This window comes from Schistocerca piceifrons, chromosome 2 (genome assembly GCF_021461385.2).
Source record: "Schistocerca piceifrons isolate TAMUIC-IGC-003096 chromosome 2, iqSchPice1.1, whole genome shotgun sequence".
In the NCBI taxonomy this organism is placed as follows: Eukaryota; Metazoa; Arthropoda; class Insecta; order Orthoptera; family Acrididae; genus Schistocerca; species Schistocerca piceifrons.
In genome coordinates, this window is record NC_060139.1 from 179317651 (window position 1) to 179334038 (window position 16388).

At 45.9% G+C, this 16388-nt stretch overlaps 1 protein-coding gene across 1 annotated transcript in view; it reads left to right on the top strand.

Moving 5' to 3' along the window:
• The window catches only part of LOC124775227 (voltage-dependent T-type calcium channel subunit alpha-1G-like), a 790960-nt gene that overhangs the window by 343219 nt on the left and 431353 nt on the right, over positions 1 to 16388 (top strand). Inside the window, exon 10 of the mRNA XM_047250065.1 lies at positions 9584 to 9741. Within this exon, the coding sequence (XP_047106021.1) occupies positions 9584 to 9741 (158 nt within the window). The remainder of the gene's footprint in view (positions 1 to 9583; positions 9742 to 16388) is intronic.

A 16388-nucleotide genomic window follows, 5' to 3' on the forward strand; every position in this document is an offset into this window, starting at 1 on the left:
AACCACTCTGAGGGATCTGCGCCGAATAACCGTTGAGGAGTGGGACAATCTGGATCAACAGTGCCTTGATGAACTTGTGGATAGTATGCCACGACGAATACAGGTATGCAGCAATGCAAGAGGACGTGCTACTGGGTATTAGAGGTACCGGTGTGTACAGCAATCTGGACCACCAGTTCTGAAGGTCTCGCTGTATGGTGGTACAACATGCAATGTGTGGTTTCCATGAGCAATGAAAAGGGCGGAAGCGATGTTTATGTTGATCTCTATTCCAATTTCCTGAAGAGGTTCCGGAACTCTCGGAACCGAGGTGATGAAAAATTTTTTTCGATGTGTGTAGAACGTCGGAAGTTCCATAACGCTTTTAGCTGATAATGCTGTTGTATACAGAGAAGACGCAACGCTACAAAATTTTAGCGAAGTGAAGGAAGACCTGCAGAGGATCAAGGCTTAGTCCAGGGAGTCGCAATTGACCCTCAACGTAAACAAATGTAACGTATTGCTAGTATATAGACAGAAAGATCCTTTATTGTATCATTAGGCGTTGCAGAATAATCGCCGGAAACCATACAATATATAGGAATATGCGTACGGAACGATATGAAATGAAAAGGCCACGTAAACATCAGATGTCAGACTGAGTATTACTGGAAGAATTCTCAGGAAATGCAATCCACGAAAAAAGGAACTAGCTTACAAAACATTCGTATGGCCAACACCTGAGTATCTGTACCAGATAGTACTGATAAACAGAGAAGATTCAAAGAAGAGCAGCACGTTTCGTTACAGGTTTATTTAGTAAGCGCGAAAGCATCCGCAAGATGATCACTCAACTCAGACGCAGACGCTGCAAGGGTGGCGTCCTGCATCACAATACGATCTACTGTTAAAATTCCGAGAGAATACATTTCTAGAATAGGCAACCAATACAGGATGTTTCAAAAAGGGCGTCACAACTTTAAAATTTCATATAAATTCGTTGAAACAAGATATAGAGCTGGGTTTAGTGTTATTTTGTAGGGAAACACATCAAGTTATTTTACCTTAAACTAAAGATGTGGTTTGTGACTTCCGTTGGTTATCCTGCACATATCGGAAGTCTATTTCTTCCCTAACTCGCTGTAGCATTACAGGTGTAACTTGCTCAGTGGAGGCGCAAGTTTTTGCTCTAAGTTCAGATACAGAAGCCGGCACAGGAGGTACAAACATGACGTCCTTTATGAATCCCCATAAAAAAATCGAGTGGTGTCAGGTTTGGGGAACGTGGGGGCCATGCAATTGGCGCATCACGGCCAATCCATTGACCTGGAAAGCGGTCACTGAGAAAATCCCGGAAGTCAGGCAGTAATGGCTCAAAATGGCTCTGAGCACTATGGGACTTAACATCTGAGGTCATCAGTCCCCTAGAACTTAGAACTACTTAAACCTAACTAACCTAAGGACATCATACACATCCATGCCCGAGGCAGGATTCGAACCTGCGACCGTAGCGGTCGCGCAGTTCCAGACTGTAGCGCCTAGAACCGCTCGGCCACCCTGGCCGGCAGGCAGTAATGGTGTGGTGCACCACCTTCCATGAAGTGAACATTTCGTTCTTAGTCATCCTCATCGATCTGTGGTATCAAAAATTGTTGTAACATATCCAGATACACTATCTCATTGATGGTTCTCTCACAGAACAAAGGGGCGGTACACTTTGTTCTTGCTCAATGCACAAAAAACGTTCAGTTTAGGGCTATCACGAATACGTTGCAATGTTCTATGTGGATTTTCACTGCCCCAAATCCTACAGTTAGGTGTACTAATCTTGCCACTTAAGTGAAAAGTCGACTCGTCAGAAAAGATGATGTTGTCCAAGAAACGTTCATCCTCAAGTAATCGATTTAACAAATACGTACAGACGTTATTGCGAGTAATTTTATCAGCGTCTTTTATTGCTTGTACGAACGTCAATATGTACGGTTTCAAACGCAAACGGTTTTTCAACACACGCCAAACAGTCGTATGTGCGATTTGCAGTTAGCTAGATGTACGCCGGGTCGATTTCGTAGGGCTGTCGACAAAACGTTGTCTCGCTCGCTCAAGGATGTGCTTGGACGACCTGAGTATTTCCCATGTCTTACCGAGCACCCTGTTTCCACAAAACATTTGTACCACTCATAAATTGTAGGCCTACTAGGAGGATCTTTAGCGTGCTTGGTACGGAAATTACGCTGAACTGTTGTCGCCGACTTCGATTCTTCAAATCAAAACAAAAAGCTAGCACGCTCGAGTCCAGTGAAGGCAGCCATCCTTAACACAACAACTACTAGCGCTCCTTACGTTGTAATTTGGCACTAGCGAACTACGCGAGACAAAATTTGATGTACTTCCCTACAAACTGACATTACAATCACCTCTGAAAGTACTATGAATTAATTATATGAATTTTCAAAGTTGTAAAGTCCTTTTTTAAACACCCTGTAAATTGTTTCCTCCTATGTATAACTCGACAAAAGACCGTGAAGATAAAATTAGAGATTCGATTCAATATGGAGGCTTACCAGCAAATCGTTCTTCCCGTGAACCATACGCGACTGGAGCAGAAAAAGGGGATGTGGCAGTGATACACAAACTCCCTCCGCCACTCACCGTAAGGTAGTTTGCGGAATGGAGATGTAGAAATACTCGCGATGACCAAACGAACGAAACGGCGATGGAAATCGATCGACGTTACTGACCTGTATTCAAACTAATGAACAGTTTAACTTTACTACAGCATGGCTGTGAGTATAGAACAATGCGGTCTCAGGCGGTGTAGAATCGGCATCTACTAGTCGCTCCGAGAAGTTCTCACACAATGGGCAGAAGTGACGCTGGCCAGGCCTTTTAAAGACCGATTGCTGCCCCACATTAATATACCTACGCCTTCAAAGGAAGAGCGTATACTTCTAGCCTGATGGGCCACAGAGACTGGCCACTTTCCTTTGGCCACAGAAGTTCCCTGCCCTGGCGCCGTATCAACCGTTAGAGCGGCTGTCTTTTCTGTGTTTTAGTGCGTCTCACGACTAAGAAGACGCTCCTTTCAAACTTGAATCGTTTTAACGATACCGCCATCTCGAACACGCTATTAACTGCTCTCAAAACGACGGCAGCCGAGATTCCAGCTCCTCTGTATGTCTGGCCTATAATTACATCGCTTTCTTCCTTTCTGAAATATCTTCTTCTTCTACTTCGGAGCTTCCCCCAGGAGTTAGCCGCTTTCGACCTCCACAGGCCTCTTTCGTTGCAGTCTGCCGGGGCTAGATTTGTGTCTTCCATTGCTTCCTGTATGATTTTTTCTATCTTAGTGCTGGCCTTCCTCTCCTTCTTCTTGCGGGAGGCTGCTAGTTTAAAATCTTCCTTGGCCATCTATGGCTGGGCACTCTCTGTACATGCTTGTACGTCTGAAGCGTTCCAACCTCCAAAGTTTTTGTTACGGAGCGCGTTATCTCCATTCGCCTCCACACCTACACATTTCATATCCTACGAGTATCTTGCCTCCTTAACTGAGATATCTTCTCATAAAGCTCAATTCCCATGTTCTACTTCCTGCGTAACTTTCATTGTTTCAGGCCACATTTCAGCTCCATATCAAACTATTTTGTCCACCACATTTTAAATATTATTTTCTGTGTCTTGCTCAATATTATTATTCCGTATTACTCCACGCAGAGCTTTATTAGCTCTCTTCCCCACTGTTGTCCTGGAACTAATATCCTTGTCACATGTACCCAAGTTATCTGTTATTGTTCCCGAATATTTTTAGCTTTCTCAGCGTCAGATTTCATCAAATACAGTCCCCTAAACATTCACTGCGTCTTTTCCTGACTTATTGCCGAACTCCGTTTGATGTCCCCCTCTTAAGCTTCCTCAGCATGTATCCATATCCTCTTGATCTTGAGAGAAAATAACTTGATCACCGGCCTGAGCGTTTTTTGTATCAGCCATTCGTAGCCTGTTCCAAATAAATAATAGATGACATTCCACAACCTGGTTTAGACATTTGTCTAGTAAAATACTTTGAGTAAGCTTGTTTCCCATGTCATTCATTACTTTTGTGTTCATGTGTAACATTTTAACCAGGTTAATCTACTTTTCTCTCAACAACCCTTCTCATTACTTCCCAAAATTTTATTCTAATGCTGTAATTATCGATTGAATTTTTAGACAAAACGAAGTAAAATTGGTATACAAATTATTAATATACCAGCGGGTTGCTCATCATCAAAGGGTCCCGAATCTGTCACCTTATTTGTTACGTCTGGACTCATCCTTTGTTTCTGCTCTTGTGCAGCCTCCCATCCGCTCGTCACGACACGTGGAATTCTTGGGAGAACTCGTAGCATCTGGTGTTGTGGGTTTCCCACTCGCAATATTTTCCTGGTACTCTGAAACTTGCTTCATCGGAATCCGACTGTATGAAGGACGTTGAATAAGTAATGCAACACATCTTTTTCTCGGCCAATTTCGGTTGAAAAAATTTTTGAAATTTTCTGTGGGTCATCGCGGAAAACTATAGTCTCATGAAGTTCAGAGGGGTGGCAGCGCTGTACATAGCCTTCAAAATAGCATCTGTAACAAAGGTACGTTCCGAGCAGAGCGCTGTTCTTTAGTTTCTTTTGGCGGAAAACTAGAGCATCTCAGATATTCATAGGCACTTGCAGAATGTCTACGGAGACGTGGTAGTGAACGAAAGCACGGTGAATCATTGGGCGATGCGTCTATCATGATCGCAATAATGTTGCTCGAACCTATCGGATGTCTCACGTGCTTGTCGGCCATATACACCTGTGACTCCTGCAATGTAGGAATGTGCGGACACTCTCACTCGAGGTGATCGACGGATCACAATCAAACACCTCGTTGCTCAACTGGATGTCTCTATTGACAGTGCTGACACACTCTTACACCAACTGGAGTACTCAGGTTTGTATGTCCGGAGAGTTCTTGGCCACTTAAGTGAAGACCATAAAGAGCAAGGAAGGACCATCTGCGCGGAATAGATTGCGCGTTATGAGATTGAGTGTCTCAATCTTTTGTCGAACATTATCCGACGTCGAGCAGTAGAGTGGTGTTACGTGGGCACAAAGGTCCTCTCACTAAGGTGGCGTAAGGCCGTCGCATTAAATTGCGATTATGTTCAAGAATAGGATTTTTTGGTTGGTTGGTTGTGTTGGGGAAGGAGACCAGACAGCGAGGTCATCGGTCTCATCGGATTAGGGAAGGACAGGGAAGGAAGTCGGCCGTGCCCTTTGAAAGGAACCATCCCGGCATTTGCCTGGAGCGATTTAGGGAAATCACGGAAAACCTAAATCAGGATGGCCGGACGCGGGATTGAACCGTCGTCCTCCCGAATGCGAGTCCAGTGTCTAACCACTGCGCCACCTCGCTCGGTAGGATTTTTTTTTTTTTTTACCCAGAAGAGTAGGTAATAATATGTTGTAAAACCAGGCCGATTTCAAGGGAAAAAATTTAAATTTGAAGTGAAGGAGAGGCAGGGGTGGGGGGGGGGGAGGAAAGGGAAGGGGAGGGTTTATTGATGTTAGTTGCATCGAACCCAGTATTTCCTGCTTACTAGGCAGTTGCGTTAACCACTGTGCCTTCTGGACACAGTGTTCACCGCAGTTGCTCGGACTGTCTCGGTAAGCCTTTCAGCTGACACACACTCCCGCCTAGCGCTACCTATCGGCAGTCCCCCTCGACGTCCTCCTTGCTCGCTACTTTGAGATTCCCGCAGGAGCTCGCATAGAATTGTGCGCCCGCACTGAAGGTGGTGCATCCATTGCCCATCGAAGCGAGTCAGCTAACAGAAAGAGTGGTGTCTGTTCTTTCAGACTTGTCCGAAAGAGTAGACACTACGCAGACCTATAAAAAAGGTTATGTATTAATATCTTCAGCTGCTGACGGGCGTTGATATATATCAACGGGGACGGGTGAAAATGTGTGCCCCGACCGGGACTCGAACCCGGGAACTCCTGCTTGCATGGGAGAAGCTCTACCCGTCTTTTTTTTTCATTTTTGTTCGGTATTGTTCGTTGCGTTTGCTCTGGGCGGACGTCACAAGACATCCGTTCAAGTTGATCGTTGATTCCTGTACTCAGTTTTTTTATTACAGAGGGCGAGCAGCCCTCTGACAGAACACGCTGAGCAACCGTGCCGGCTCCCATCTGAGCCACCGAGGGCACTGAGGATAGTGCGATTGCAGGGACTATCTCGCGCACGCCTCCCGCGAGACCCACATTCTCACCTTATATGTTCACACTCTAAATTCGCAGAGTCCCTACCCAACACACTCATTACACGTGGAAGACATTCTTACCAAGTCTCGTAAGAGTTCGGGTAATATATGTGCATCCACACAGAAGAGGAAGGTCATGGCCGGTATTGCCAGAACTATATACTTATATGGATATGGTGTCTGTTCTTTCGGACATCGGCAGTCGCACTATCCTCAGTGCCCATGGCGTCTGCCATGCAAGCAGGAGACCTCGGGTTCGAGTCCCGGTCGGGGCACACATTTTCACCTTTCCCCGTTGATACGTATCAACGCCTTTCAGCAGCTGAAGGTTGTTGTTGTTGTTGTTGTTGTTGTTGTGGTCTTCAGTCCTGAGACTGGTTTGATGCAGCTCTCCATGCTACTCTATCCTGTGCAAGCTTCTTCATCTCCCAGTACCAACTGCAGCCTACATCCTTCTGAATCTGCTTAGTGTATTCATCTCTTTTTTACCCTCCACGCTTCCCTCCAATACTAAATTGGTGATCCATCGATGTCGCAGAACATGTCCTACCAACCGATCCCTTCTTCAAGTTGTGCCACAAGCTCCTCTTCTCCCCAATTCTATTCAATACCTCCTCATTAGTTATGTGATCTACGCATCTAATCTTCAGCATTCTTCTGTAGCACCAAATTTCGAAAGCTTCTATTCTCTTCTTGTGTAAACTATTTATTGTCCACGTTTCACTTCCATACATGGCTACACTCCATACAAATACTTTAGGAAACGACTTTCTGACATTTAAATCTATACTCGATTTTAACAAATTTTTCTTCTTCAGAAACGCTTTCCTTGCCATTACCAGTCTACATTTTATATCCTCTCTACTTCGACTCTCATCAGTTATTTTGCTACCCAAATAGCAAAACTCCTTTACTACTTTAAGTGTCTCATTTCCTAATCTAATTCCCTCAGCATCACCCGACATAATTAGACTACGTTCCATTATCCTCGTTTTGCTTTTGTTGATGTTCATCTTATACCCTCCTTTCAAGACACTGTCCATTACGTTCAACTGCTCTTCCAAGTCCCTTGCTGTCTCTGACAGAATTACAATGTCATCAGCGAACCTCAAGGTTTTTATTTCTTCTCCGTGGATTTTAATACCTACACCGAACTTTTCTTTTGTTTCCTTTACTGCTTGCTCAATATACAGATTGAATAACATCGGGGATAGGCTACAACCCTGTCTCACTCCCTTCCCAACCATTGCTTCCCTTTCATACCCCTCGACTCTTATAACTGCCATCTGCTTTCTGTACACATTGTAAACAGCCTTTCGCTCCCTGTATTTTACACCTGCCACCTTCAGAATTTAATAGAGAGTATTCCAATCAACATTGTCAAAAGCTTTCTCTAAGTCTACAAATGCTAGAAAGGTAGGTTTGCCTTCCCTTAATCTTTCTTCTAACAAGGGAACATCCCCATCGCACCCCCCTCAGATTTAGTTATAAGTTGGCACAGTGGATAGGCCTTGTAAAACTGAACACAGATCAATCGAGAAAACAGGAAGAAGTTGTGTGGAACTATGAAAAAATAAGCAAAATATAAAAACTGGGTCGTCCATGCGTAAGATAGGCAACATTAAGGGCAATGTGAGGCGAGGAGCGCCGTGGTCCCGCGGTTAGCGTGAACAGCTGCGGAACGACAGGTCCTTGGTTCAAATCTGCCCTCGACTGAAAATTTTGCTTTCTTTATTTTCGCAAAGTTATGATCTGTCCGTTCGTTCAATGACGTCTCTGTTCACTGTAATAAGTTTAGTGTCTGTGTTTTGCGACCGCACCGCAAAACCGTGTGATTAGTTGACGAAAGGACGTGCCTCTCCAATGGGAACCGAAAACATTTGATCGCAAGGTCATAGGTCAACCGATTCCTCCACAGGAAAACACGTCTGATATTTTGTATACGACACTGGTGACGGCATGTGCGTCACATGACAGGAATATGTTGTCGACCCACCTAACTAGTACACTTGGCGAATGGGTGAAAAGATTCTTCTACCTTGCCCGATTTTGGTTTTCTTGTTGGTGTAATAATCACTCCAAAAAAAGTGATGAAAACATAAGAGTTTTTCACATAAACTGAAAATAAAAAGTTAAAATTTTCAGTCGAGGGCAGATTTGAACCAATAACCCCTCGTTCCGCAGCTGTTCACGCTAACCACGGGACCACGGCGCTCCTCGTGTCACAACCCCTTAATGTTGCATATCTATGCATGGACGACCCAGTTTGTATATTTTCCTTATTTTTTCATAGTTCCACACAACTTCTTCCTGTTTTCTCGATTGATCTGTGTTCATTTTTTCAAGGCCTATCCACTGTGCGAACTTATAACTAAATCTGAGGGGGGTGCGATGGGGATGTTCCCTTGTAAGATATGTCGTACGGTCGGTATTGCCTCACGTGTTCCAACATTTCTACGGAATCCAAACTGATCTTCCCCGAGGTCGGCTTCTACCAGTTTTTCCATTCGTCTGTAAAGAATTCGCGTTAGTATTTTGCAGCTGTGACTTATTAAACTGATAGTTCGGTAATTTTCATATCTGTCAACACCTGCTTTCTTTGGGATTGGAATTATTATATTCTTCTTGAAGTCTGAGGATATTTCGCCTGTCTCATACATCTTGCTCACCAGACGATAGAGTTTTGTCAGAACTGGCTCTCCCAAGGCTGTCAGTAGTTCTAATGGAATGGTGTCTACTCTGGGGGCCTTGTTTCGACTCAGGTCTTTCAGTGCTCTGTCAAACTCTTCAAACGCAGTATCATATCTCCCATTTCATCTTCATCTACATCCTCTTCCATTTCCATAATATTGTCCTCAAGTACATCGCCCTTGTATAGACCCTCTGAAGGTATTAATATATAATTCTAACTTCGTTCTATACGGCTGCAGATCATCGATGGTGTCTGTTCTTTCGGACATGTCCGAAAGAACAGACACCATATCCATATAAGTATTTAAAAGAAGTGCTCCATTGTCTATTAAAATCGTTCTGGTTGTGCATTTGCTTTTCCAACGTGACCTCTGCAGCTGCGTCTAGACGCACTGCCAAGACAACAGACTCGCATTTGGTAGGGCGACTGTTCATGTTTCTGTCTGAACATCCGGTTTTTTTCCCCTAAATCGCTTAAGGCAAACGCCACGGACATTTTCTTTAAAAAGCACACTGCCCATTTTCTTCTCCATGCTTCCCCCACGTGAGCTCGAGCGCTCCTTCTCTACGAGACGTTAAATCCTAACCTGTCCTGCTTCCTTGTCCCACGCTAGCAGATTTGTTGAGGCACAGAGAGACGGTAGTAGTGAGTGTGGAGCGTTCCCCTGAGCCGAGCGCGGCCCGTGCACCGCAGGCGACGCCGGGCCTGCTGTCGCCGCCGGGCGGCCCGCGGCGGCGCTCCAGCGTCATGTTCAGCGAGGTGGTGCTGCTGCACGGCGGCGCCGGCGCCGGCCCCGGAGGCGCAGCGGGCGCGGGCGGCGCCGCGCGCAACGTCTGCTCCAGCGAGAAGATGACGCAGACCGGCGACGGCAACGTCTGGACGCCCGCCGCGCCGCAGGCGCCGCCGCTGCGACAGGTGAGCCGCACGCCCCCCCCCCCCCCCCCCCCCGTCCACCGCACTCAGTTTATTCACGTTTGTCACAAAGCTCCGCCGCGAATACTCAACGCCTTCTTTCCAGCCCTGTTTGCGAGAACCGGAAACACTACTAAAGTACCCTGAAAAGCTAAAGAAACTGGTACACCTGCCTTATATTGTATAGGGGTCCCACACACGCAGAAGTGAACAGCACATTGCAACGCATTACATATTCTCAATAATGTTCGTGTCTGTGGAGATTGGTGACCAGTGGAAGTGTTTAAACTCAGAAGAGTGTTCCCGGAGCCACTCTCTAGCGATTCTAGACGTGTGGGGTGTCGCATTGTCCTGCTGGAATTGCCCAAGTCCGCGGAATGCTCAGTGGACATGATTGGATGCATGTGAACAGACAGGATCCTTACGTACGTGTCACCTGTCAGAGTCGTATATAGACGTATCACTCCAACTGTACACGCCCCACGCCATTACAGAGCGTGCACCAGATTGAACAGTTCCCTGCTAAAATGCAGGGTCCGTGGATTCATGAGGTTGTCTCCAAACCCGTACACTTCCATCTGCTCGATACAATTAGAAATGTTGATGATGACGATGATGATGATGTTTCGTTTGTGGGGCGCTCAAATGAGCGGTCATCAGCGTCCGTACACTGCCCCAATCTAAACACAGTCCAATCTCGCAATAAATGATGATGGAATGATGAGGGAAACACGAACACCCAGTCCCTGGGACCACGTGATCCGGAGGTAGCAACGCTAGCCACTGGACCTCGAGCTGTGGACAATTTGAAACGAGACTCACCCGACCAGGCAACATGTTTCCAGTCATCAACAGTCCAATGTCGGCGTTTACGGGCCCAGGCGAGGCGTAAAGTTTTGTGTCGTCCAGTCATCAAGAGTACACGAGTGGGCCTTCGCTTCTGAAAGACCATATCGATGATTTTTCGTTGAATGGTACGCACGCTAACACTTGCTGATGGCCCAGCTTTGAAACCTGCAACAATTTGCCGAAGGGCTGCACTTCTGTCATGTTGAACTATTCTCTTCACTCGTTGGCTTAAAATAGCTCTGAGCGCTATGGGACTTATCATCTGAGGTCATCAGTCCCCTACAACTTAGAACTACTTAAACCTAACTATCTTAAGGACATCACACATATCCATGCCCGAAGCAGGATTCGAACCTGCGACCGTAGCAGTCGCGCGGTTCCAGACTGAAGCGCCTAGAACCGCCCTGCCACACCGGCGGCTTCAATCGTTGTTAATCCTGTTCTTGTAGGATCTTTTGCGGTCGCAGCGCTGTCGGAGATTTGATGCTTTACCGGATTCCTGACATTCACGGTATACTCGTGAAATGGTCGTACGGGAAAATCCCCACTTCATCGCTACTTCGGAAATGCTGTGTCCCATCACTCGACTATAACTCCACATTCAAACACACCTAAATCTTGATAGCCTGCCATTGTAGCAGCAGTAACCGATCTAACAACTGCGCCAGACACTTGTCTTATAGAGGCGTTGCCGACCACTGCGCCGTATTCTCCGTGTTAACATATCTCTGTATTTGAATACGCCAGCCTACACCAGTTTCTTTAGCGCTTCAATGTATTGTCGTTACAAATCCGATGTAATACCAGGATATTATTATTGAAAAGCAGTTACTCACAGATATCCAATGTGCACTCAAATTATCGTATGGCAGCGAAATTTGGTAGATACTCTAATTCGTTACTGCGGCCCCCATCTCTACTGGAAAAAAATTAGTTTTGATTTTGGTCACAGGGTGCAAATATGGCGCTGTGAATGCAGGAAAGACACATAGAATTGTGAGATAAAAATATAGTCTTCGTTGCGGAGGTCTTTATTTTCATATTTCGATGAAGCATTTCGCTTGTGGTGGGCATCTTCAGATTACAGAAACTTGTCCTTGAGCAAGCCATCCCTAAGAACGATTACACGATGAGAATAAATCGCAAAATGCGACCAGAATAACAAAAACTTAAAAATCACCAATGCCTGTCTACTGGGTTCCTTCGTCACTGCCACCCATTTGACAGGCAATGAGATTTTTAAACTTTTTGATATCCTACACTAGTGGCCACTAAAATTGCTACACCAAGAAGAAATGCAAATGATAAACGAGTATTCATTGGACGGATATATTATACTAGAACTGACATGTGGTTACATTTTCACGCAATTTGGGTGCATAGATCCTGAGAAATCAGTACCCAGAACAACCAAATCTGGCCGTAATAACGGCCTTGATACACCTGGGCATGGAGTCAAACAGAGCTTGGATGGCGTGTACAGGTACAGCTGCCCATGCAGCTTCAACACGATACCACAGTTCATCAAGAGTAGTGACTGGCATATTGTGACCAGTTGCTCTGTCACCATTGACCAGACGTTTCAATTGGTGAGAGATCTGGAGAATGTGCTGGCCAAGGCAGCAGTCGAACATTTTCTGTATCCAGAAAGGCCCGTACAGGACCTGCAACATGCAGTCGTGTATTATCTTGCTGAAATGTAGGGTTTCGCAGGGATCGAATGAAGGGTAGAGCCACGGTTCGTAACACATGTGAAATGTAACGTCCACTGTTCAAAGTGCCGTCAATGCGAACAAGAGGTGACCGAAACAGGTAACCAATAGCACCCCATGCCATCACGCCGGGTGATATGCCAGTACGGCGATGACGAATACACGCTTCCAATGTTCGTTCACCGCGATGTCGCCAAACACGGATGCGGCCATCATGATGCTGTGAACAGAACCTGGATTCATCCGAAAAAAAATGACGTTTTGCCATTCGTGCACCCAGGTTCGTCTTTGAGTACACCATCGCAGGCGCTCCTGTCTGTGATGCAGCGTCAAGGGTAACCGCAACCATGGTCTCCAAGCTGATGGTCCACGCTGCTGCAAACGTCGTCGAACTGTTCGTGCAGATGGTTGTTGTCTTGCAAACGTCCCCATCTGTTGACTCAGGGATCGAGACGTGGCTGCACGATCCGTTACAGCCATGCGGATAAGATGCCTGTCATCTCGTCTGCCAGTGATACGAGGCAGTTGGGATCCAGCACGGCGTTCCGTATTACCCTCCTGAACCCACCGATTCCACATTCTGCCTACAGCCATTGGATCTCGACCAACGCGAGCAGCAATGTCGCGATACGATAAACCGCAGTCGCGATAGGCTACAGTCCGACCTTTATCAAAGTCGGAAACGTGATGGTACGCATTTCTCCTCACTACACAAGGCATCACAACAACTTTTCACCATGCAATGCCGGTCAACTGCTGTTTGTGTATGAGAAATCGGTTGGAAACTTTCCTCATCTCAGCACATTGTAGGTGTCACCAACGGCGCCAACCTTGACTGAATGATCTGAAAAGCTAATAATTTGCATATCATAGCATCTTCTTCCTGTTGGTTAAATTTCGCGTCTGTAGCACGTCATCTTCGTGGTAGTGTAGCAATTTTAATGACCAGTAGTATAATTGCATTTTGCGATGTGTCTGCATCGTGTAATCACTTTTATGTATTGTGTGTGACGTCACAAGATTCTATAATCTGAAGATACCTACCACAGGCTAAAGGTGTGGTATCAGATATCGACACCGTTGGTAACAGAATTGTAAGTTTCCGTTAGACGCTGATAGCGGTCAGGCGGGATCAGGCAGACCCAATGGTGTGTGCCCATTGAGCCACAACTCCAGCGGCTCTGGACCACGAGTGCCCTCAGCCGCCATGGTACAGGACGGCCGGCGGTAGCCGCTCAGCCCACTTGCACTGGGAGCCTCATCACTACGACACCGTTGTTTGTGCTTACTTTAGGGAGTATCTTCCTTGTTGACCTTGAGAGCTGGATTCTATTTCTTGCTGCATTCTTTGTAATGAACTTTCGTCCACATGTAGAAATACAGGTTAAGTAAATCTTCTGCTTGCTGTGTCAGCTTGTTCGTTAATCATTCGTGCTCGTGCCCAGCTTTGCCATGACGAAAGTTACTGGACCACTCTGTAGCCCACCTGTCCTTACCGTTGTGTACAAATTCCTACATAGCAAAACGCGTAATTCAAATTTGAAAATAAAATTCTCTGCAACCAAGATTGCATTTTTTGCTAAAATCTTACATTGGATGCTGAATCAGCCGCAAAGGTGTAATGGAAGAAATTGAATAGATGTGTTTCGTATGCAATGAGTCATTAACAGGACGTGGGCAGAAAACAAGTGAGAAACTTTTTTTAAATAAAAATTCCGCCATTTTACTCCACTTTTGACTGAAACTTTATTTAAGCGCTATTATGTGATTGTTGCCCCAAACTATCCAAAGATTATCAACTGACAAAGGCATAATGTTGATTTTATTATGAACTGCCGGCTACACAATTTCCCCAATATGAGCACCTGATACATCAACGAGATGCTGCATCCGTAAAACGCGGTGATCAACAGTTACTCGCAGCAGTTCCGGTGGCATCTGAGCAATGTGTTCCTGTGTACTGCCCACTGCCGTTCAGGTCAGGTAGAGACCGAATGTGCCCCTGATAAAAGCGTTCTTTCAAATAACCCCAGATCCAAAACCCACATGGAAGGGATCAGGTGATCTTGCAGGTCATGCACCTGGAAAACATTTGGAGATAACACGTTCGTGGAAAGTTGCATTAAACAGATCTTTCACTGCGCAATCGACACGAAGTGTTACCCTTCTTGAATGAAAAGAGTGGTTTCCACACAGACGCGCATATCCAGAGTGGTAATCACATGCTGTACAAGGTCTCTATAGTTTGGAGACGTCACGGCACATCTGAAAGGCACTCTGGGTATATTCTCTCCAAAGAACGGACCCAGAATAAATGTGTTTCTGAATCCACGCCGGCCGTGGTGACCGAGCGGTTCTAGGCCCTTCATTTCGGAACCGCGCAACTGCTACGGTCCAGGTTCGAATCCTGCCTCGGGCATGGATGTGTGTGATGTCCTTAGGTTAGTTAGGTTTAAGTAGTTCTAAGTTCAAGGGGACTGGTGACCTCAGAAGTTAAGTCCCATAGTGCTCAGAGCCATCTGAACCATTTTCTAAATCCAAGCGACACAGTCACATACGGCGAGTGCAATGGCCCTTTGTGCACAACAGGCCCCAAATTCGGCAGTTATGTGTACACACTGCACTCTTGAGTGAAGAACGTTCCTCGTCACTCCGTACTATATTGCCTGACGATATGTCATCAGCTTCGATCCTTGCGAGAAAATTCAGAACGTTGCTGCGCCCATCAGGTTTCAGTTGCTGCGGCATCTGGATCTTGTACGGGTACCAGTTTAAAGTAGACCGCAAAACAGACTGCTGACCATAGGACCGTTCTCGTGACACTGCTCGAGCACTAGCACTACAGTAGCACGTGCTGCATGGTCAGTAACAGCCACAGCAATCACCTCAACAACTTTCACCGGGGTAGAACGCCCTCCTCTTCCAGGTGCTACACCTAGCTCACCCGTTTTCGAATTTCATTATCATCTTCTTTAACCCATGTAATGACATTGGGCCTCTCCTCAAACCATTCAGTGGGCGATATTCTCTCAATGCAGCACTGTAATTTCCGCCGTTCACATAAAATACTTTGACTAATAGCGCACGGTCTCTCTTCTCGACGGCCATACTGTTCATTCACTTTATGGCACGTCAAATGAGAACTTAGATGTAGCACCGTCATAAAACAGTTTACAGCGCCAGATTTTCATCTAGTGGCAGCAATGGAATTTTTCTCAAGTGCAAATTGGCTTAGCATTAAAGCCTTAGTTTATCTACTACGTTTCGCTGCCATACAATAATTACAACCCACAATGGACCTTCATGTGTAGCTGCCCTTAAATACAACAACCCGATAAATGGAAATGAGCGTACGGCATAGTTGGCAGGGAGGCCCCTGTTCGAGGAAGTTCGGCCGCCAAGTGCAAGTCTTATTTCATTCGACTCGCGACTTGCGCGCCAGTGATGAGTTGAAATGATGATGAGAACAACACAACACCCAGTTCCCAAGTGTAGAAAGTCTCCAACCCTCCGGGAATCGAACCCGGGCCCACTTGCATGGGAGGTCAGCACGTTACTACGTAGCTACTCAGGTGGACAACAACCTGGTAAATGTGATTACTCGTTTCGGCCATCGAAGCCTATCTTCACATCTACAAAAATGACAAATATACAGGAAGCCCCACACTACTATGTCAATAAATATGTCAAGATGGACCAAATCATACTGGTCCGGAAAATATTTCATGCGTCTCAAAACAGAAAAAACAACTTACACCATCTACCCCAGACGTGCACGATGTAAATTGGGTTGCCTATCTTAAGGTGCATGAAACATTTTCCGGGCCAGTTTTAGTTTGCCCATCATTTGCAATCGTTTCAATACTTTCCGGCGAGTAGCTGGAGCTAGCCCAAATAAATGCTCATCATGATATGTTTTAAGCAGAACTCCTACAGCGATAGCACAGCCCTCGCCGCGTTGCCT